The sequence below is a fragment of the Trypanosoma grayi genome (genome assembly GCF_000691245.1).
Source record: "Trypanosoma grayi strain ANR4 Tgr_315_V1, whole genome shotgun sequence".
NCBI lineage: Eukaryota > Euglenozoa > Kinetoplastea > Trypanosomatida > Trypanosomatidae > Trypanosoma > Trypanosoma grayi.
Window position 1 is genome coordinate 1 of NW_008825934.1, and position 18,287 is coordinate 18,287.

Genomic DNA, 18,287 nt, shown 5'->3' on the forward strand with positions numbered 1-18,287 from the left:
AACGCCACGTGCGAGGGCACGGCCGCCTCGCTTCCAGTCAAGTGGGCGGGTTGCGCCGGCGAGCCCCTGACGCCACCGGAGGGGTACATTTGCGCATCGCCTGATCCGTTCGTCCCAAACGGGTGCCAGACGCCGTTGCCAGTAGCCGTGCCGTCCGTACCGATAGATCCACTACCCTCACCGGGAGCGGCGGCAGCAGCGCCGCCACCGACTCGTCTGCCTCCAACCGTCATGCCGTTTGAGCGATCCGCGTCGAATGGCACCTTGAAGATGGGCTATTTGGCAAATGCGCCAGCTGCTGCAAAGAATCCGTTTTCGGAAATGGGGGCGGACGGCTTTCTAAATGGAAATGAGGATGCCCTTAAGAAGCAAGAGACAACTTCAGAAAAACAACCCCGACGTATTTTCCAGTTCATGCGTAACCCCTTTGCAAATATGGCAAGTGCGGACGGCGAAGATTCTGCTGGGGACCTGCGGTAGCGATGGAACGCTGCGTGATTGACTGGGCCACTTAAGCTTTGGGAGGGGCGTCCTTCTATGCGATTCCAATGCACGCAAAGACAAAGGCGCGCATTTGTAGTCTGGGTCTACACTGTATACCTTGTGTCATTTCCCTTGGTTGTTGCTGTTTTCTTTTTTTTTTCGGCCGTTTGTTTGCGGTGGTGGTCACGAAAGCCCCACCACCCACCCGCGCAGCTTTCTCTTGTTGAGGCATTATTGTTTTATTGTGCCTGCTTCTCTCTCTCTCTCTCTCTCTTTCTCTCTCTCTCTACGGTGCTTCGCATAACGGTGCCGGTGCCACCGCTGTTGTTGCCCCCTTTCCTGCGAAGTGTGCCAAAAAAGGGGGAAAAAAGGAAAAATGGATGCGCCTCAGCGATCTGTGGAGTCGCTGACGCCACTGGTGGGTGACTGCGAGGTGGTGTTGCAGCGACCCGTCAGCTATGAGCCACCCATGTACCTCTTCCCAGAGCTACTCCCCAAAGTGCCGGAAGGCACGGCGCCCATTTCCGTGAGCGACGCGGTCGCCGATGCCGTCGATGTGGAGGCATCCTCCCTTAACATCGCCGAGTTGTTCCGTCTGCCTTCCATGGAGTTCGGCGCAGGCGGGCCACGGCGGAGCGAGGCGGATGTGGCGTCACCGACGGGCGACACGCCGACACCGACGCCTGTGACGTCGCTGGCGTCGCTGTTGGCGTCCAACCGCCTGCAAGCAGCAGGGATCTCGGCGGAGGTGCTGCAGCGCGGGAGGTTCTCCTCCGGCGCCATCGTGGAGGAGCTGCTCAAACTCAAGGACCTCGCAGAGCTAAACGAGAATGAGGCGAGTGCCCTCATGTCAAACCATTTCATCAACCTCCTCGCCTGGCTTAGGCTCGTCGACATCAACAGTCAGCGCCCGTGCGGCGCAGGGAAGGAGCCATCGCCAGCGTTGCCGCAGCAAAATGAGGAATCGCGACAAGCGAAAGAGACACAGGACGCCGAGGTTGCGACACTACAGCCGTCGAGTGATCCGTGGAGTCATGAGATTGATCAACACCCTGGTGTCTTTGTAGCTGCCGCAGAGCGCAACGTGGAGCGGCGTGTAGAGCTTCTTGAGACGCTCCGCGTCCTTTATGGCCGTTCGTGGCGAACGCTACAATCGCAAGGAGTGCAGACAGAACGTTTTGCACCGGGCGCAATCAACGAGACGTCGCCGTACGTGGACCCGGTGAAACTCCCCGGCGCCATGCTGGACCCCCGGGAGGACCTCGGATGGTCACCGCGAACGACGGAAATGGGCGCGGGCTCCCGCTGGGTTCTGCGCGTGACGTCATCCTGCACGACGGCCTCCGAAGTGATTCCGCTGCATGGGCGCTTCACGAACTTTGGTCGAAGCGCCGGTACAACAAGCGCCGCGCACGGCCATGTGGCTCACATCCACTTCGGCCTCTCGGCCTTCACCGCCCACCCCGAGTTCCTTTCCCCCCATCACTTCTCTCTGGCGTTTCTCCCGGTGAATTTCACATTCTCTGGTCAAAAGTCTGGTGCCGCAGCGCAGCACAAGGAGGGTGGCGCCCAGGAGAATGGAAAGGGGGAGGAATGTCTGTGGCTTATCAATTACGGACGTAACGGTACTCTCGTTGTGGGAAAGAAGTGGGCATTGGGTAAAGTAGTGAAGGTTGGTGTGGGGGATGTTCTTCAGCCCACCGATGATGTTCGTATCGTCATTAGCACCCCTTTGGAGCAACCAGAGGATGGTGAGGAAAAGGTGGTGAAGGTGACAGAGGTGAAACAGGAACCCGTGACGGCGATGGAGGAATAGAGTGGTACGAGTAAAGGAGAAACAAAGGTGGTGGAGGAGGTGAACTCCACATTTCGTTCTTGCCGCCGATTGTACTGGTATTTGGAGAAGCTAAGAACTATTACAGTTGGTATTGCCTCGGATTGTGTTTTTTTTTCGTTGTTGTTGCTCCTCTTAACTGAGCCGCACGGCGTTGTGAGAACACATCAAACCCTTTTGTTTGTGGTGCTCTAACCCCTTCCCCTATTCATTGCCTATGTGCTGCGTAGTCAGTCTTATGGGGTTCTCTATTGGTAGCATGGCGCAGGCGTTGTTGCTGTGCCTCAACGCCATGGCCATATTGTCAGAGCGGCGGTTCCTCTCGAGGTATGGACTCGCGACACCGATGGTGATGACAGACAGCGGCGGTGACGGAGGCTTCACGCCGTCGGCATTCGGTGCCGGTGACGACGTTGTGCGTGCACAACGATTTTCGCCGTTGAAGGCGAAGCTTGCGTCTGTTCTGAGTAGCGTCCGGACATTATTGCGGTGGCCGCTGATATTCGTCAACACAGCAGTTATTCTCTTCACCCTTGTGTTTGGATGAGGAGGTAAAAAATAAATGTGGCATTTCCCTTTGTGCAGTGGTAGAGCGCAACAACTTGGATTCTCTGATGGATTCATGTAAAGTTGGTGTCATTGATTCGTTGTCGTTTTTGGCGTCTGTGCGTGTGTGTGTGTGTGTGTTTCTTGCATGGTTTTAGTTGAGGTTTCATGTGTGTATGGCCCTTGTGTCTGTAGATCCGTGTGGAAAGTTCATGTGTACCTGCTTCCCTAAATTCCCCCTCAACACCCCTCTCAACGCACACACTGTGTAGCCGAAGCCTGCCCATGTCAGCTGAGCGCGGCAACCTTCCCTCCATCGGCCCAAAGCTCCACAGTGGCTGGGGCACGCATACCGCAAAACGCAAGGATCAGGTGCAAATATGGAGCGCTGTTGCGCTACAGCAACACTTCGCACGTGGAGCGTTAGTGAGCTCCACGTTCCCCACGTTAGAGGCGGCACCGCCGCCAATGCCTGGAGGCCGACTGACGCTGGCGCAGAAAATGGGCCTCGTCCCGCTTCCGCCGCCCGCCCCAACAGAGGAGGAATGGACGCGGATTGAGGGCACCGCACTGCGCCGCAACCACGCAGTACCGCTCGGCGCCAATAGTTGTTGCATTTGCCAGGAGGCCTTCTACGCCACAATGGAGCAGGGGCAGGTGCTGCTTAGCTGCTCGCACGTATTCCATGAGCAGTGCTTTCGCCACTTCGAGAAGTTTGCGCGGTGGTCGCGTGGGAAAAATGATGCAACGCCACTGAGCTGCCCTGTCTGCCGAAGCGGCCACTACCACAAGCGTCTGTTCTACGCAGGCAAGGCAATGGCACAGCGGGCTGCTATTGTGAAGATACAGGCCTTCTTCCGCCGCGTCCTTGCACGGAAGGCGTACGTGAAGCTGCGTCTAGAGCATGATAGCGATTTCTGTGGCGAGTACGCGCATGAACGTCTCACGCGATTGTCTGACGCGTACGCTGCCTACGCTGAGGCTCGCGAGAAGGAGCAGGCCCGCATGCTGGAGAATATGGACCTGCGACTGCAGCGCGCCCTCGCCGAGTGTACGACACGCGAGGAGTGGGGCATGATTCGAAAGCGTGTAGAGGTAGAAGCAGCGGAGGGCGCGTTGGAGTGTCCCATCTGCCTGAGCGCCATTGAGCACAACCCTAACAGTGAGGATGTTCGCAAGGCTACGACGGGAGAGGAAATTGTCGCGGCGTTTCGACGCGAATATGAGGAGCGTGTGGCGCAGCGCAAAGCCTCTGAGAGAAAGAGTAAAAAACCTTCGGTGGCGGTACCGCAGCGCCGCAGTACCGTCAGGACACAACGAGCGCCGACCACTCATCCGTCAGCGGCCCCGTCAACCACAGTAACAAGTAGCAAGTGTGGGACGAGAACCGAGGAGGCATCCACGACGGTGTCGAGTGCGCCGCGCTACGGCCTGCTTCTGAGTTGTGGGCACTGCTTCCATGGCGTGTGTCTTTCGGTGTTTGAGAGGTACTCTGAGATGATGGCGATACAGCATGAAAGCGGGCCACTTATACCACGTTGTCCGTTATGTCGTTCCGCCTATGTGAAGGCGGATTATTAAATGTCTGATTGATTCTACGGCGTCTTTGTGTGCTTGGACCTTCTTGTGTGTATGGTGTTAATCTGGAGTAATGTATAATACGTGGAGTACTCTTGTCGTGGTTGTTCTTCCGTTTTCACTAGCGTTTCCATGCTTATGATTACATTATTCTATATGTGACTGTTGTAGACTTGTGTATTGGGGGTATCCCATCGGCCTTCTCCTTCCTTCATCCTTCTTTCCCTTTAATTTGTATTTGTGTCTATGATTGGTGCTGTTGCTTCTGGGTGGCTACACGGGGAGGCGCAAAGACAATGTCAGGTATTGACTACTCCAAATGGGACAAGTTCTGCGAAAGCGACGAGTCCGACGGCAGCGAAGGGGCGTCGGGAAGGCCCAGCGTCACTCGGCTGCAGTACCCATCGCGTGTCACCGTTGGCCCAAATGGTGTGCATATGGAGACCGTTCCCCCAAAGGCAACAGCCTCACCGTTCAATGGGACAAGTGACGTCACACTCACAAACTGCGCCATTCCTACTACAACGGCTTCTGCTGCTGATGCTGCTGCGTCTTGTAATTCGAGTGTTGTACCGCCCTCAGTGCCAAAAAGCCGCCAAGACGATGAGATGGAGGAAGACGAGATGATGTACCGTAACCTGACACGCAACGGGGCGCATGAAGGAGAGTCACACATTTGGTCGCAGACACAGGACACGGCCTCCGTCAGCTTCATCCTGCCCACGATGCAAACCAAGGGAAAGGACATCTACAACTTCCGCCTCTGCGCGGAGGAGCAGCCAGACCGCACCTCCTTGTGCGTGCTGTCCTTTGGAGTGCGAGGCCTCCAGGGCGAGCGTCGCTTCGTCTTCCGCTATCCGGTGAAGGTCGACGACGAGGTTGTGGAGGGTTGCTGGCAGCTACACTCGCTTACTACCAAGTCCATGCGCCTCATGGTTGTGCAGTTAGTAAAGGAGCCGGTGGGAGTGGGGATGTCGCTCTGGTGGGACAAGTGCTTCCTCACGGACCAGACGACAGTCGATACAACGAAGATATCTGGCAGGAGCGACGCCGCGGCAGCACGTGCCGAGCAGTTCCAGAAGACGTGGGAAGAGGCGCATGCGGAATTCAAGAACCGGATAAGCGAGCGCCAGGGCAGGCAGATCATCATTGAAGGCGCTGATAATTGCGAGGGTGGTGACGACAACGAGTAAGAGGTTGGATTGCCGCATTCTGACTAAGAGTGTGTGTGTGTGTGTGTGTGCATCCTGGAAGTGATAAGAAGAGGAATTGTTTGTTTGTTTTTCGTCCACCGGTTGCTCTGCTCATGTGGTGCTGGGCCCTTCTTCCTCCTTCCATATTATCTGCTCTTTGCTCAAGCAAGAAGGTCTGCTGGTTGTGGTAGGAGTAGGGCTGGGGAAGCCATATGTGGGATTCCGCACCGAAGTTCGTCTCTCTGCGCATTGCCCGTGACAAGTACGGCAACGTTGTGTCTGTTGAGAGGGATGGCGACGCCAAGGACGAGTGCATCCATCCGGCAATGATAATGAAGGAGGCCTCGACGGCGTCAACAGAGCCCGGGGAGGTCGTTGGCAAACGCACTAGGATATCGGCACCACGTCCGCCGTGGGTGCATCCCATCATGCCCCGCGGAACGCCCACCACCACCACAACAACAACTAACGACAGCATCCTTGACGAAGACGAGGCGTATCCAAGACTCATCCACATGATACAGCCGCACTGGGGGGACGGCGCCACGGCGTCACAGAACAGCACTCTGAGTGACCGCAGTGCAGAGTCGAAGGGGGATAGTCTCCTCCTCTCCCTTTTTGCACCGCCCGCGCTACCCACGTCGTCACCGTGCACAACACACATCACAGGCGGTAGGGCGAGGGGTGATATGCATTCGTTGCGTAGCGTGCCACAAGGCGGCAATGATATGATGAGGGAGGGGAAAGTGGCTGAGCTGTCGTCTGCAGGCGTGCAGTGTCAAACTGTCGCGACGGGTTTGCCACGCCGGTGGTCGCGTGCCTCTGCTGTGCGGTGGATGCAGTCCACGTCGGGGCAAAGCTCGGCGCAGGACTCCCCATCACCCGTGAAGGGAGCGGTAGAAACTGGTGAAGAGCAACAGGAACAAAAACGGCCATCGCTGCTTCACAACACTCAGGAGTTGGACGTGCTGCTGGGAGTGCGTTCCTCTGTGGGAGACGAGGAGAATTCTGAAGCATCGCATGGTCTGCCCGCGCCACACCAGCTAAATTCGTCAGACGCACACCACACGGAGGTGGGCGCGGCAGCCCTTCCACACGTGCAGATTAAAAGGGCGTGGGGAAACACGCCTTTGGCTCACTCTTCCGCGGGTGAGGCAATAGGCGAGAGCAGTGGTACCGTGGATTATCGTCAAGTCTTGACTGAGTTGGAGCAAGAACCAGTTGCGATGGAAGAAGAGACACCCGTGGGCATGCGGAAAGTGGGGGAAACAGATCAGTTTGTGGACACACCCCAAAAGAGACATCTGTCAGAAGAAAGTATCAGTGAGGGTGAGCAATCCAAGCACGAGGGCGTGGTGGCTACTGTCGCTGCCATGGGGGCGATGCGCAGAGAGCTGGGGCACTGTCACTCCATAATTGAGAAACAGCAGCAGCACTTCCTTCAGGCGATGCACGAAACTACGCGACATCAAGAGGAACTTGTTGGCGCTGTTAAGGCGCTGGTGCGTGAACGTAGTGTCGTAACGAATGAGAATGAAAATACGGCTGATGCCTTTATGCCACCGGAGTCCGTTTCACCTCTGATGTTGCAGACAGCCTGTAGCGGCGAAGTGGAGGGCTCCCCAAGCTATCCAACAGTGACACAAAGCAGCAGCAGCAGTAGTAGTAGTAGTAGTAGTAGCTGCAGCAACGATGACGCTGACAACGAGGATAATGAGGGTTACACAGAGAGCGCCGCACCCGATTGTATGCCGACGTGTCAGAAGCGGCCGCCATTTACTCGGGATCCTTCTCTCGTACGCAATCTATCGCAGTACCTTGCAAAGAAAGCCAACCAGATGTGCGCCAATGACGGCGTGGCAACATTTCGTGGGGCCTCCTACGTCTCTGGCAGTGCAAATACAAGGGAGCCGTTCAATCCGTTTTCTCCATCGCTCAAGGTACAGCCACCGCAATTGGATGAGGAGGCGTCAAGATCTTCGGCCAAGTTCTACGAACTTCGCGCTGCTTATTACCGTGTGAGGCAGCAGCACTGAGAGTGGCAGTCTCCATTATTGAGATTGGGAACACATGCATGCACATGTGAACATGCCTATTTTCTGAACTTCGTTTTGTGAGTTTCTCTCTATCTATCTCAGTCTGACTGTCCATCTATATATCGGTATAACTTCACTGCACTTGCTGATCTGGTTTATTTATTTTCCCTGAGCAAAGTTAAACTATGGTTCACTCTTAACCTTTGTTGCCCATTTCTCTCCATTGCTCTGTGGAGGAAGAGTTCCAGTGGAAGCGTGGCCATGTCGATGCACAAGAACACCCTTCCAGTCTCATCCTACATGGGCATTTCGGTGCTTCTGCTGGGGCTGTTATTGAGTGGCTCTCTCTCTCCGCTGGCCAGAAAAGAACATGATGGCCGGTCACTCAAAGTTTTCGGCTTCCTGATAGAGTGCGAGAAGTCACCCACAAGTCAGGACAGCAGTTCTGCAGATGATGATTCAGACACCATGTCGCCTCCCGTTCTGGCTCGTGGGTCGAAGAAGCCGTTGACACGGCTCTATGTGGCAGATTTGCCACCTGGGTCGCTTCGCTCTTGCATTATAGCTAATATTTTCCTCACTTGTTTCTGCGCTATTCTTGCCATTGCGTTGATTGTGGTGGCCTTCTTGGCTACCGTTCACCCGGCGATATTGAGGCCGGCCCACAGCCGTCGGATGGCTATCCTACTGTGCCTTGCAATAGTAGTATTGGGGCGGTTCGTGCTTGTCGTGGTGATGGTAGCGCGGGGCGAGCTGTACGCCGATATCGAGGGCTGCAACTTTGCCCAGTCCACAGCTTTGCACCTACACTCGGGCTTTGTCGTATCCCTCGTTAGCGTCATCATTTGCATTGTTGCAGTCATCGCCTTGTGGAACACAAACTACAGCTAGTGGCATGTCGCCAGTATGCCTTTTGGCTTTTTATCCCTCGCTTACCGTCCTTCCCTCTGAGCGAGTGTACAATAGGCAATCCAAAACAAAGAAAAAAAATGACAGTGTCTCGCCGAAACTAATAGTAAGTGTAGATTGAATAGTAATACGGGTTTGGCCTTTGTATAATATATAAGTGTGAATATATTTCATTTTTCTCCCTTCTCTTTTTTTTGTCCTCTTATTTGTGCGCCTTTCTTTCTGTGCGCCTCCAAACGCAGTGCGAAGAAAACGTGGGTGGTGCGATACGTATTTCAGTAGCCAAAGATACAGATGGGTGTCGACGGTATCTTTCCCGAGAATGGCACTGCACCTTCGTTAGGAGTGCAGCTTGGCGGGGTACCACTGGCGGATGTCCTTGCTGATATGATGCGACTCATCCGTTGCCAGCAGCAGGAGTTGGATGCATTGCGCCGCGACTCGGAGGAGAAGATGTACCGCTGCGAATACGCTCTTCAGAAGCACGAAGAAGCCATAAAGAACCTCTCTGGGGACGTGAAGCTAGACCTTCGGCCCATCAGTTGCTATGGTCAGCCGCCTATGTCAACCATGGCGGATGTCGTTACCAACATAGAGTATCGCCTTGCTCGCGCTGAAAACCGGGAGAAGCGCGAAACTGCTGCACGGTTAAGAGAGTCCAGCGGCAGGAAACTAGCGAATGTGTTTTACACCCGTTGGGTGCGGTACCGAAATATGCAAGGTAGCAGACGGCTGATACAGGACGACACAAGGAAGAGTATATGGCAGAGATACATGTATAAGTGGAACGGGTATCTTGCTATCCGCTCGAAGCAACAAGCACAGCGGCGTCACATCAAGGCATTACTCGTGTCCCAGGAGCGTCGCGTGGCACTGGCATACTGGCGTAAATGGCGTTTACTTGTGGATACAAGGGAACGAATTCGACTGTCTCGACAACTGTCTGCGCATGACACTGCCGAGGTCCTGGTTCACATTACTGCTCGTAGTCTCGCACTACGCACATTCAACTATTGGGTGATGTTTGTGGAATCCACCAGGAACGCCAGGAACCGCGCGAGAGGTGCACTTCTGCTTGAACAGGAAACAGCTAGGCTGTTGGCGGAGCGTTACCTACGGAAATGGATGGACGCGCATCAATGGCGTCGACTATTACTCATGCGTCTGCGAGCTTTAGAAATCATGCGAAGCAGAATTTGCCGCGAACTGGCACGTTCCTCACTTGATAATTGGATTTCTTTTGTGGCGCAGCGGAAAAATCGCCGTCGTGTTCGCTCCCTCGTTCCACACCTCCATCATATAAATCTTGCAGCATTGGCGCGACGGTATTTTTCTCGTCTCTTCGCCTTCCGCTTGTTATGTCGTGAATTACGTGCAAAGGAGGCAATGGAGCAGCGGATGAAGTTGCTGAGTGAGCGGGCGGATGGACTTCAGCGACAACTGGACATGGGCTTGCATACGTTGGCACACACTAATAGTGTTCTGGCGCGTATTGTTGATACAGTGGTGATCGCTGAGGAGCCACGCTCTGCTATTCAGAACCTTCTGCAACAAGAGATGATGATATCTATCCCTACTGTGCCTTCGGTGACTGAGGCATCGTCGACAAGAGAGCCGTCTGTTGCCTCTTTTGACGGGCCAATGCGTTTTGGAGACGCTGGGCCCTCAATGGAGCAGGAATGGCAATCAAATGTGGATCATGATCACGTCAGTGCGAGTGAGATGCTTCAGAAGTTGCGTGAGCGCCTAGACAAATCGTACAAGGCGGCATCGGGTGTTCCACAGAAGAGCGTATGAGGCACATATTTCTCTCGCTCAATCAATTTTCTCTTTCTTCTTGTGAGTTGGAGTCTCTCTCTCTCTCTGTGTGTGTGTGTGTGTGTGTGTGTGCCTGTGAGTGTTCATTTATCTCCTGTGGTGACTAGCGTTTCTCTCATATACAGGGAACAAATGCAGGCATTCCTGCACCGCGCCGCTCTCCGAACGGTGCACCAGCAATATTATTCTGCGGTGTATGCTCATAATGCTGCTCGTGTACTTTTCATCATCGTCATTTTAGTAGTGAAGGTAAAGGTAGCTCTTCAACACAATGTCGCTGACGGCGGAATTGTTTGGGTCGTCCGCCCCGTCGTCGTCGTCGGCGTTGGCGTTGGCGACTGCAGGGGTGGCGGGGGCGGCAGGAGCTTCAGAGGAGAAAAAAAGCACAGCCGAAAAGCCGTCCATTTCCTTCGAGCCGACGAAAAAGGCCGCATTCGACCTATTCGCGGTGGCACCGCAGGTGAAGAAGGCCACACGCAAAGAAAAACAGCGCCTGCGTCTGCTGGGTGATGCCGCGGCGAAGAAGGGCACACAGGGAGGAAAAGGGGTGGTTAGTGACGGCGTCCAGGACGACATTTTCGCAACTGTGTTTCTCGACGACAATGACAAAGCGGGTGACGGCGCGGACAAGAAGACAGCAAAGCGGAAGAAGCACCTTCGACATGCCCTCCAAAACAATGAAGAGGAGGAGAACCGCACGGTGTTTGTTGGGAACCTTGTGAACGATGTGAAGAGGCGGGCAGTGGAGAGGATCTTTAAAAGCTGTGGCGCCATTGAATGCGTCCGTATCCGCGCACAGGCACTAGAAGAAGAAGGAAGGAAAAAGAATGAGGGAGAAGAAAACCAAAAGAGTAGGGCGAGTGTTGGTCGTGCGATCCGCGTGCTCCGTGGTGAGATCAAGAAGGGCGACCAGTACAGTGCAGTGGCGTATGTCTTGTTCAAGGACAAAGCCTCCGTTGCGAACGCGCTGAAACTGAATGGTGTCGTTGCGGACGGTCACCACATTGTTGTGACTGGAATGGACGCCGAGAGCCGGGCGTACGCACCGGAGACGTCGGTATTCATTGGCAACATTGCCTACGACACGAATGAAGAGGCGGTGTGGAACTTCTTCGTGGAGAAGGGCGTCGCAGATGTGAAGCGTGTCCGGTTGGTGCGGGACCGCGAGACAGGGAGCTGTAAAGGGTTCGGCTACGTGGAGTTCTACGCCTCCTCGTCTGTGCCGAAGGCAATCGCCGTGCGTGGCAGTCTTCTTAACGGCCGCGAGGTGCGCATCGTTCACGTGCAGAAATCAAAGGCGGTGAAGGCGGCTACCGCCAGTCGGCGGGAGAAGCGAAAACGCGAGGAACAGGGGGGACCCAATGGTGGTGGCAAGAATGACAAGAGAATGAACAAGAAGGCGCGCAGGGAGGAGAGAACCTCCGACCGACGCAACAACACCGATGGACAGCCCTCGTGGATGGGTGTCACGACGAACCCACGCAAGAAGATACCAAAGGACCTGCGGCCAATAGTGGAGGGCAAGAAGAACCGCCCGCCGTCAGGCCCACGTGCCCCAGTAAAGCGGAAGTTGCGCAACCCAGAGAAGTAGCGTCCCCTTTAATTGTGTGTGTGTGNGTCAGGCCCACGTGCCCCAGTAAAGCGGAAGTTGCGCAACCCAGAGAAGTAGCGTCCCCTTTAATTGTGTGTGTGTGCGTGTGTCAGAGAGAGAGAGAGAGAGAAAGAGGGGGGAGGTAAAGAGAAAACAAACCAACGGGAGTTAAAGTGGCGAACTGAATGGGGCAACCAATCGAGTAAAACGTTAAACAATCAAGTCGTGTGTCTGTGATAAACGATTAAAAAGAGGTTGGGAATTCGTGTGTCAGGAGTCCCTTGGAGGTTAATCTTGTCTTTGTTGTTGCCCTTGTTCTTTTACGATGCGTATATTTCGTGTTGTTAGCCAATCAGAGTAATAACAACAACAAGAGTGATAATAAGCAAGAAATAGACAGCGAGCAAGCAAAAAAAGGAAGGGGAGAAAGAGGAAGATGCCGCGCGGCTTACCCGTCGCGGCTAGCGTTACTGTTGGTGCACTTGTTGTGGTGTTTGTGATGCGTCTGTGGAGGAGGTGTCGGGCCCCCTCGGCAGCTTCCACCACCTTCGCTTCTAAGTACGCCGCGATGCTACAGCAGCAGAAGGAGCGTACTAGCAAATTCACTGAGGGTGCCGCTAGAGTGATGATCATTTACGGCAGCACCTCTGGTAACGCCGAAACTTATGCCACGGGGCTCGTAACCAACCTAACGGAGCGCGGTGTCGACACGGTACTCATTGACCCCTCTGCATGGGCCCACCTTAATCAGCGCAGCTCACAGCAGCCGCTCTTCCCGCCAAGTACCAAGGGCGAGTTGCCTATTGTGGTGTGTATTGTCTCTACGACGGGAGAAGGGGAAGTACCAGCTAATTTTTTCAGTTTCTTTGCAGAGATGCAGGAGGCTCTGGAGGATGTGGATGAGGGGGAGAAGAAGCCGTTTGCTAACGTGTCGTACGCCGTCTTTGCCCTCGGTGACAGTTCTTACAAATACTACTGCCGGGCAGGATTAAATGTGAATATGATTTTTAAAAAGGGAGGTGGGGTGGAGCTCCTTCCTATTGTTCTGGGGGATGCGCGCAACCCATTTCGGGATGATGTATTTGAAGAATGGGAAGAAAAACTCATGGATGTGCTCGAGCAGAGGTGCGGTGTGGTGTTGGGTGCCGAGTCTGATGTTCCCCCACGGCCACAGCTGGTGTTCCAGTTTGCACCGGAGAGGCCTATTAGCGAACTGCCCTATACACCGCCATCTTCGCTGCTGGAGCCATCGATGCAATTTCCTGCGCAGTTCCTGGTCCAAGCCAAGACACCGTGCACCGAGAAACGTAGGGACGGCAGCTTCGTGCTCCATCTCATTCTGGATATTGAAGGGAACACGGTGAGTTACCAGGCGGGGGATCACCTCGGCATGTACCCTGCCAACCCCCCGGATGTGGTCGAAGCGTACCGAAAAGCGCTGAACATCTCCGAAAAGGACTGGGTGACGCCTGTGTTGCTTGGCACAGTCGCCAACTCACGCGCTCGTGCCTCTTTTAGAAACACTTTTCCCGCCTGCGTTGCCTTGCGCACGGTGTTTGAGCGGTATTTGGACCTTTGCGGGAGGCCTCGCAAGTCGATGCTGCGCTTCTTGGCGAAGTACTGTACTGATCCAACAGAGAAAGCATCATTCTTGGAACTACTCTGCCGAGGTATGAAGGGTAATGGTGAAAATAAAACAGAGATGAACGGATCATCGCCAAATTCATTATCGATCTTCCGAATTCCGCTGGATTATTTAAACAAGTTTCCGAGCTGTTGCTGTGTTCCTATTGGGCATTTCTTGGAGATGATGCCACGTGTACAACCGAGGTTTTATTCGATCGCCTCCGATATGTTGACGCATCCCACGACAGTGGAAGTGTTCATCCGTATCATTCCCAATGGAATGAACTCGCAGTATCTGCAGAAGATAGATGTGGGGGAAAAGATCACGGCTTTCATACACAAAACATCATTTCACCTCCCAAAGAAATGCGGTGGACGTCCGGTCATAATGATTGGCCCTGGTACAGGCGTTGCGTCGATGCTGGGGTTCTGTCACCGGCGGGCCGCACTAATGAAGCAGCAGCCCAGCATCACACATGGATCTATGGTCCTTTTTTTTGGTGCTCAGAAACGTGCAACAGAGTATTTTGTGCGTCAAGAGCTGGAGATGTGGTGCCCTCATGGGGAAGGGAAGCTACCGAGTCCAGATGTGTTACCGCCTTCTGTACTAACGCTCCTTGATGTTGCTTTCAGTCGTGATCAGGCAGAAAAGTACTATGTGACAGATCTTATCGAGAAACACAAGGATTACCTCCTACAACTCCTTACTAACACGACGAAGGGTGGCTGTATCCTTTATCTGTCAGGGAATGCGTCACATATGGCAAAGAGCGTGGACAAGGCATTATTGAATGTACTGGTCTACGGTGGCATGACGCGCTCTGCGGCGTCTGCCTTTTTACGGAAAATGGAGATGGAACACCGATACTTGAAAGACATTTACTGATCATGGGTTGTTGTTTTTTGTCGCTGGTGTTGTTTGTTGATAGTTTCTGTATTTTTCTTCATTGGTGTTCCCATTTCGTAGAAGATGTTTTTCAGATCCCCAGCGTCACTTCAGATCGTTGGAAGTGGTGTGTTTTATTGGTGTGTCTGATTATTGTTTCTTTCCATTTCTTTTAGTTTTGGGAGGGGGTTTTACACCTTTGTACAAGTTACCCATCATTGTTAGATACACAAAGAAGAGTGGGGGGTGAGGAAGAATAGACATTTCTTGTGGGGGAAGATTTGCTGCAGCCATGGGTTCCGACGACATGGATGCCTTTCGTGCGGAGCTCCTTCGACAAAAAATTATTTTTGAGGCCGAACTTCGCCGTCAAAGGGAAACCTTCGAGGAGCAGCTGGCAAGGATGGCGCAGGAGCTAGCCGACAGGGAGGCGGACTGCCGCAACCTACAGGCTGTTGTTACGATTTTGGGGAAGAAGGTAGACTCACTGCTCGATAAACGCGCAGCAACGCCACAGCGCCGGTCGTCCCCGGCGCGGCCAGCGTCCTGCGCAGCGGGCGACGATGCCGGTCGCGAATCGGCACTGAAGCGTCACGCACCGCCGGTGCGGGTGCCTAGCCCGACTGCTCGCCGGTCCTCTCCGTTTCGACGCAACACGAATTCCTCCTCCAACTTGCCGGGGACGACGACCTCGACCCTCCACGCGCCAAGCCTTAGCAACATGGGCAGCTGCCAGAACAGCCCTGCACGTACTGCGAACGGCCTTAATGGCCAGCGACCGAGGCTCGGGACTGAAAGCACCATGGACCGTCACCTTGCTCGTAGATCAAGCGCCACTCGTGTGCAGAAGTTGAAGGTAACGGATGATTGGTGAGGAACAGTGATGGAAATTGGTGCATATACACCCTGTTGTGTGTGTTTTTATTGCTTTCCTTGGATTTCTCACAGTGGTACGTTTCCAATGCATACGCAGGAATTATTGGATGCTCGATTTGATGCATACCTATAGAGAGAGAGAGAGAGAGAGGGGGGGAGGGGGAGGAGATGTGTATTTGTGCGTGGGTGAGATATAAAGAAGGATAGAACGGGAATGAAAATGAAAGAAGGATTTCGTCACGCCAAAACGCTTCTTCCACGCGAAATGTAGACTGTTAGTAGCTTATCCTGCCTGTGAGGACTCTGGCCGCTTGTTGGTTGTTGAAGATGGGAAACCATGGCATACAAGAAAAGAAAAAGGGCGGTTGGAGAAGGGGGGGGGGCAGCATTCCTGTTCTTTTTACTCAAACCACACAGAGGGATTTTTGGTTACCTTGTACGGGAAAGCGGGTGGCAGAGATGTAAACTGCATTTCCTTGATGTGGTGGTATCTTCCCCACATGCATACACAATTGAATGCCCTCGTTGGGTTCAGGTTGCACCCACACATTCTCATCTCCAAACGTGTACGTGTGTTTGCTGTGTATATTTTTGTTCATATACACACACGTCTCTGCGCAGGCAGACGTACCGTATATTCTTATGCAGTATTAGTTTGTCTTCTTTCTTCTTTCTATGTGGATATAAGACACATAGGGGGTGAGTGCGTCTGGGGGGGGGGCGAGAGAGAAAGAGCGAGTGTGTCTGTGGAGACTGAGGAGAAATAAAAGGAGTGCAATGGCTGCCGGAAATGGCAAAGAGCCGCCGACCACATTAGATGAGCGCACGTTGCAGAATATGCGAATTGCGGAGAAGATTGGGACGGAGAGTTTTGAAGAGAATACACAAATTCTGCGGCGAATATCGTGGCGTGGGTTGCGTGCCTTTTTGGTGTGCGGTACTGGTTTGGCCGCCTTTGGGTATGCAATGCGTCGACGGCGTAACTTGCAAGAAGAGCTACAGCGCGCTCAGGCGCTTGATGATGATCCAACGCAGCGGTATCTTGAGGAGATGCGCGGGCTTGGCTTTGACGTGGATACGCTAGAGGAGGAGTTGGAAGCGGAACGAAAGGTGAAGAAGTCGAGATGACACCTGGCAAAAGGTAATTGTGAGGGTGTGTAAAAGAGAGAGAGAGAGAGAAGGATGCAATTCATTACAATGTTTTTTTTTAACCGCCTCACCGACGAGGCAGTGCGTTGAGCTTGTTTAACAGTGGATTCTGTGCTGTGCCCATCTATCCCTTTTTCTTATTGCACCGTGTGTTCGAACCACATTCTCCTCTCGTTACCTAATTCGACGTGTGCATGTCAATAAAGGAGGTAGGTGGATAGATAGATAGATAGGGCGAGGGGGTGGGCGAAGCGTGGTAGTTTGGAGTATCGTGTTTTGGTGTTGGCTAATGGAAATGAGTGGTGACCTAAAAACGATAGACACAGCGCATTCTCAGCGGGAGCATTACCCGCATGAGGGCAGCATGGAGCTGGCTCCAAAGCCAGAACCCTATAGGTCGTTTGACGCGCACCAACAAGCGCATCAATATCGTTGGCCCGTTGGCCGGAAACGGGTGCTAGGGCACTCACATTTACTTGGGTGTTGTGTTGCTTCCCGTGATGCTGCGAACTCCCTCTGTGTTCTGTGCATTCTAATGGTTGTGGTCCTCATATTTTTGATCAGTGTCGTGCCACGTGGAGAAGTTTACAGCTACGTGATAGTGTCAGTGTTTTCTTTCTTCGCCCTTGTCAGTTTGGCATTTTCCGTATTGGTTGACCCTGGCATCTTGCTGCCACTGCCACCGGATCCAGAGCGACAGCCACAGATTGTCATTGTGAATGGCAAAGAGGTGCTGTGCAAAGTCTGCCCTACATGCCACATCGTACGCCCACCAAGAAGCACACATTGTCGTTTTTGCGACTATTGTGTTGAAGAGTTTGATCATCATTGTGGTGTCTTGGGGAGTTGTGTAGCGAAGAGAACATTTCGTTTTTTTGCAGGGTTTTTTATATTTACAAGTGTTCTCGTATTCTATGTTGGTATTCGCTCTGTTTTGGCGCTTGTCAAAATGGATTACAGTGCGAATGGGGGAGAAGCCCACTGGTCGGTTGCAGCAGCCATTATATGTGTTGCAGCTGCGCTCCTTTCAGGTTGCATTGTTGCCCCCATGGCCGTGTATTACGTCTGCCTTGGCTGTTTGAATTCAACACAGAAGGAGACCGCGCGTCTTGGTCTGGGCGTTTGTGAGCCAAATCATGATTACCACGAGGGGTACTGTCGCAATTTCTGGCGGCGCTATTTCGGCCCCCTCGGGGATAGCCGCATTAACTCTCAGAATGCTGAAAGCATGGTTTAGGGTCATTTTCGGCACGAACTGGTCGTCGTTTTTTTTTTTTCTGGAAACTTTCAAAAAGGATGGTCTTGCCTTACGCCGTCCTTTCGGGAAAAAGAACCCATGAATTTATTTCCCATATCTTTATCATGAAAAAGATCACCACAAAAGTGGAGGTTTTCTTGAGGCAAGCTTGCGTACAGGCAAAGGAGGGTCCTTCTGATAGTGGGGTCTTTTTTTCTCTGATGTTGAAAAGAAAACACGTGGCAAAGGCGTTCTCGGATTTTGTACAACATAATGGATCAAGGGCGTTTTTTTTTATTTTGGGCCGGAACATTCTCCCCATTTTATTTACGACGTGGAAGTTTTTTTTTTAAGCCCACGAAAAGAGGAAGAACCCACAGCACACATTTATCAGGCGCACGGGATGGATCGTCTAGCCCTCTTGCTCCGGCCTTTGGCCCCATTCACCGCGCCAACAAACCACGGTTTTTTTTTTTTTACAAAGGGCTTTTGAAGAAGCTCGCCCCGCTCGTTGCACCGGCTGGG

The 18,287-nt window shown here is 53.2% G+C and overlaps 13 protein-coding genes across 13 annotated transcripts; all 13 read left to right on the forward strand.

Moving 5' to 3' along the window:
• Positions 1 to 231: 231 nt before the first annotated feature.
• Positions 232 to 480, forward strand: DQ04_03151000 (hypothetical protein; the record flags this gene model as incomplete). Its single annotated transcript, XM_009312567.1, has 1 exon — positions 232 to 480. The coding sequence occupies one exon, from the start codon at positions 232 to 234 to the stop codon at positions 478 to 480; it is 249 nt and encodes an 82-aa protein (XP_009310842.1).
• A 379-nt stretch (positions 481 to 859) lies between these two features.
• DQ04_03151010 (hypothetical protein) lies at positions 860 to 2,299 on the forward strand (the record flags this gene model as incomplete). Its single annotated transcript, XM_009312568.1, has 1 exon — positions 860 to 2,299. One exon carries the CDS (start codon positions 860 to 862, stop codon positions 2,297 to 2,299), a length of 1,440 nt encoding a protein of 479 aa, XP_009310843.1.
• Positions 2,300 to 2,555: 256 nt separating this feature from the next.
• Positions 2,556 to 2,864, forward strand: DQ04_03151020 (hypothetical protein; the record flags this gene model as incomplete). Its single annotated transcript, XM_009312569.1, has 1 exon — positions 2,556 to 2,864. The coding sequence occupies one exon, from the start codon at positions 2,556 to 2,558 to the stop codon at positions 2,862 to 2,864; it is 309 nt and encodes a 102-aa protein (XP_009310844.1).
• Positions 2,865 to 3,148: 284 nt separating this feature from the next.
• On the forward strand, positions 3,149 to 4,444 carry DQ04_03151030 (RING finger protein 32; the record flags this gene model as incomplete). The annotated part of the gene is made up of 1 exon (XM_009312570.1): positions 3,149 to 4,444. One exon carries the CDS (start codon positions 3,149 to 3,151, stop codon positions 4,442 to 4,444), a length of 1,296 nt encoding a protein of 431 aa, XP_009310845.1.
• Positions 4,445 to 4,737: 293 nt separating this feature from the next.
• DQ04_03151040 (Low complexity protein) lies at positions 4,738 to 5,634 on the forward strand (the record flags this gene model as incomplete). The annotated part of the gene is made up of 1 exon (XM_009312571.1): positions 4,738 to 5,634. One exon carries the CDS (start codon positions 4,738 to 4,740, stop codon positions 5,632 to 5,634), a length of 897 nt encoding a protein of 298 aa, XP_009310846.1.
• Positions 5,635 to 5,846: 212 nt separating this feature from the next.
• On the forward strand, positions 5,847 to 7,670 carry DQ04_03151050 (hypothetical protein; the record flags this gene model as incomplete). The annotated part of the gene is made up of 1 exon (XM_009312572.1): positions 5,847 to 7,670. The coding sequence occupies one exon, from the start codon at positions 5,847 to 5,849 to the stop codon at positions 7,668 to 7,670; it is 1,824 nt and encodes a 607-aa protein (XP_009310847.1).
• Positions 7,671 to 7,931: 261 nt separating this feature from the next.
• On the forward strand, positions 7,932 to 8,561 carry DQ04_03151060 (hypothetical protein; the record flags this gene model as incomplete). Its single annotated transcript, XM_009312573.1, has 1 exon — positions 7,932 to 8,561. One exon carries the CDS (start codon positions 7,932 to 7,934, stop codon positions 8,559 to 8,561), a length of 630 nt encoding a protein of 209 aa, XP_009310848.1.
• A 312-nt stretch (positions 8,562 to 8,873) lies between these two features.
• On the forward strand, positions 8,874 to 10,376 carry DQ04_03151070 (hypothetical protein; the record flags this gene model as incomplete). The annotated part of the gene is made up of 1 exon (XM_009312574.1): positions 8,874 to 10,376. One exon carries the CDS (start codon positions 8,874 to 8,876, stop codon positions 10,374 to 10,376), a length of 1,503 nt encoding a protein of 500 aa, XP_009310849.1.
• Positions 10,377 to 10,668: 292 nt separating this feature from the next.
• DQ04_03151080 (putative RNA binding protein) lies at positions 10,669 to 11,988 on the forward strand (the record flags this gene model as incomplete). Its single annotated transcript, XM_009312575.1, has 1 exon — positions 10,669 to 11,988. One exon carries the CDS (start codon positions 10,669 to 10,671, stop codon positions 11,986 to 11,988), a length of 1,320 nt encoding a protein of 439 aa, XP_009310850.1.
• Positions 11,989 to 12,424: 436 nt separating this feature from the next.
• On the forward strand, positions 12,425 to 14,500 carry DQ04_03151090 (NADPH cytochrome P450 reductase B; the record flags this gene model as incomplete). The annotated part of the gene is made up of 1 exon (XM_009312576.1): positions 12,425 to 14,500. The coding sequence occupies one exon, from the start codon at positions 12,425 to 12,427 to the stop codon at positions 14,498 to 14,500; it is 2,076 nt and encodes a 691-aa protein (XP_009310851.1).
• Positions 14,501 to 14,792: 292 nt separating this feature from the next.
• Positions 14,793 to 15,374, forward strand: DQ04_03151100 (hypothetical protein; the record flags this gene model as incomplete). Its single annotated transcript, XM_009312577.1, has 1 exon — positions 14,793 to 15,374. One exon carries the CDS (start codon positions 14,793 to 14,795, stop codon positions 15,372 to 15,374), a length of 582 nt encoding a protein of 193 aa, XP_009310852.1.
• Positions 15,375 to 16,153: 779 nt separating this feature from the next.
• DQ04_03151110 (hypothetical protein) lies at positions 16,154 to 16,504 on the forward strand (the record flags this gene model as incomplete). The annotated part of the gene is made up of 1 exon (XM_009312578.1): positions 16,154 to 16,504. One exon carries the CDS (start codon positions 16,154 to 16,156, stop codon positions 16,502 to 16,504), a length of 351 nt encoding a protein of 116 aa, XP_009310853.1.
• A 310-nt stretch (positions 16,505 to 16,814) lies between these two features.
• On the forward strand, positions 16,815 to 17,762 carry DQ04_03151120 (DHHC-type zinc finger family protein; the record flags this gene model as incomplete). The annotated part of the gene is made up of 1 exon (XM_009312579.1): positions 16,815 to 17,762. One exon carries the CDS (start codon positions 16,815 to 16,817, stop codon positions 17,760 to 17,762), a length of 948 nt encoding a protein of 315 aa, XP_009310854.1.
• Positions 17,763 to 18,287: the final 525 nt, after the last annotated feature.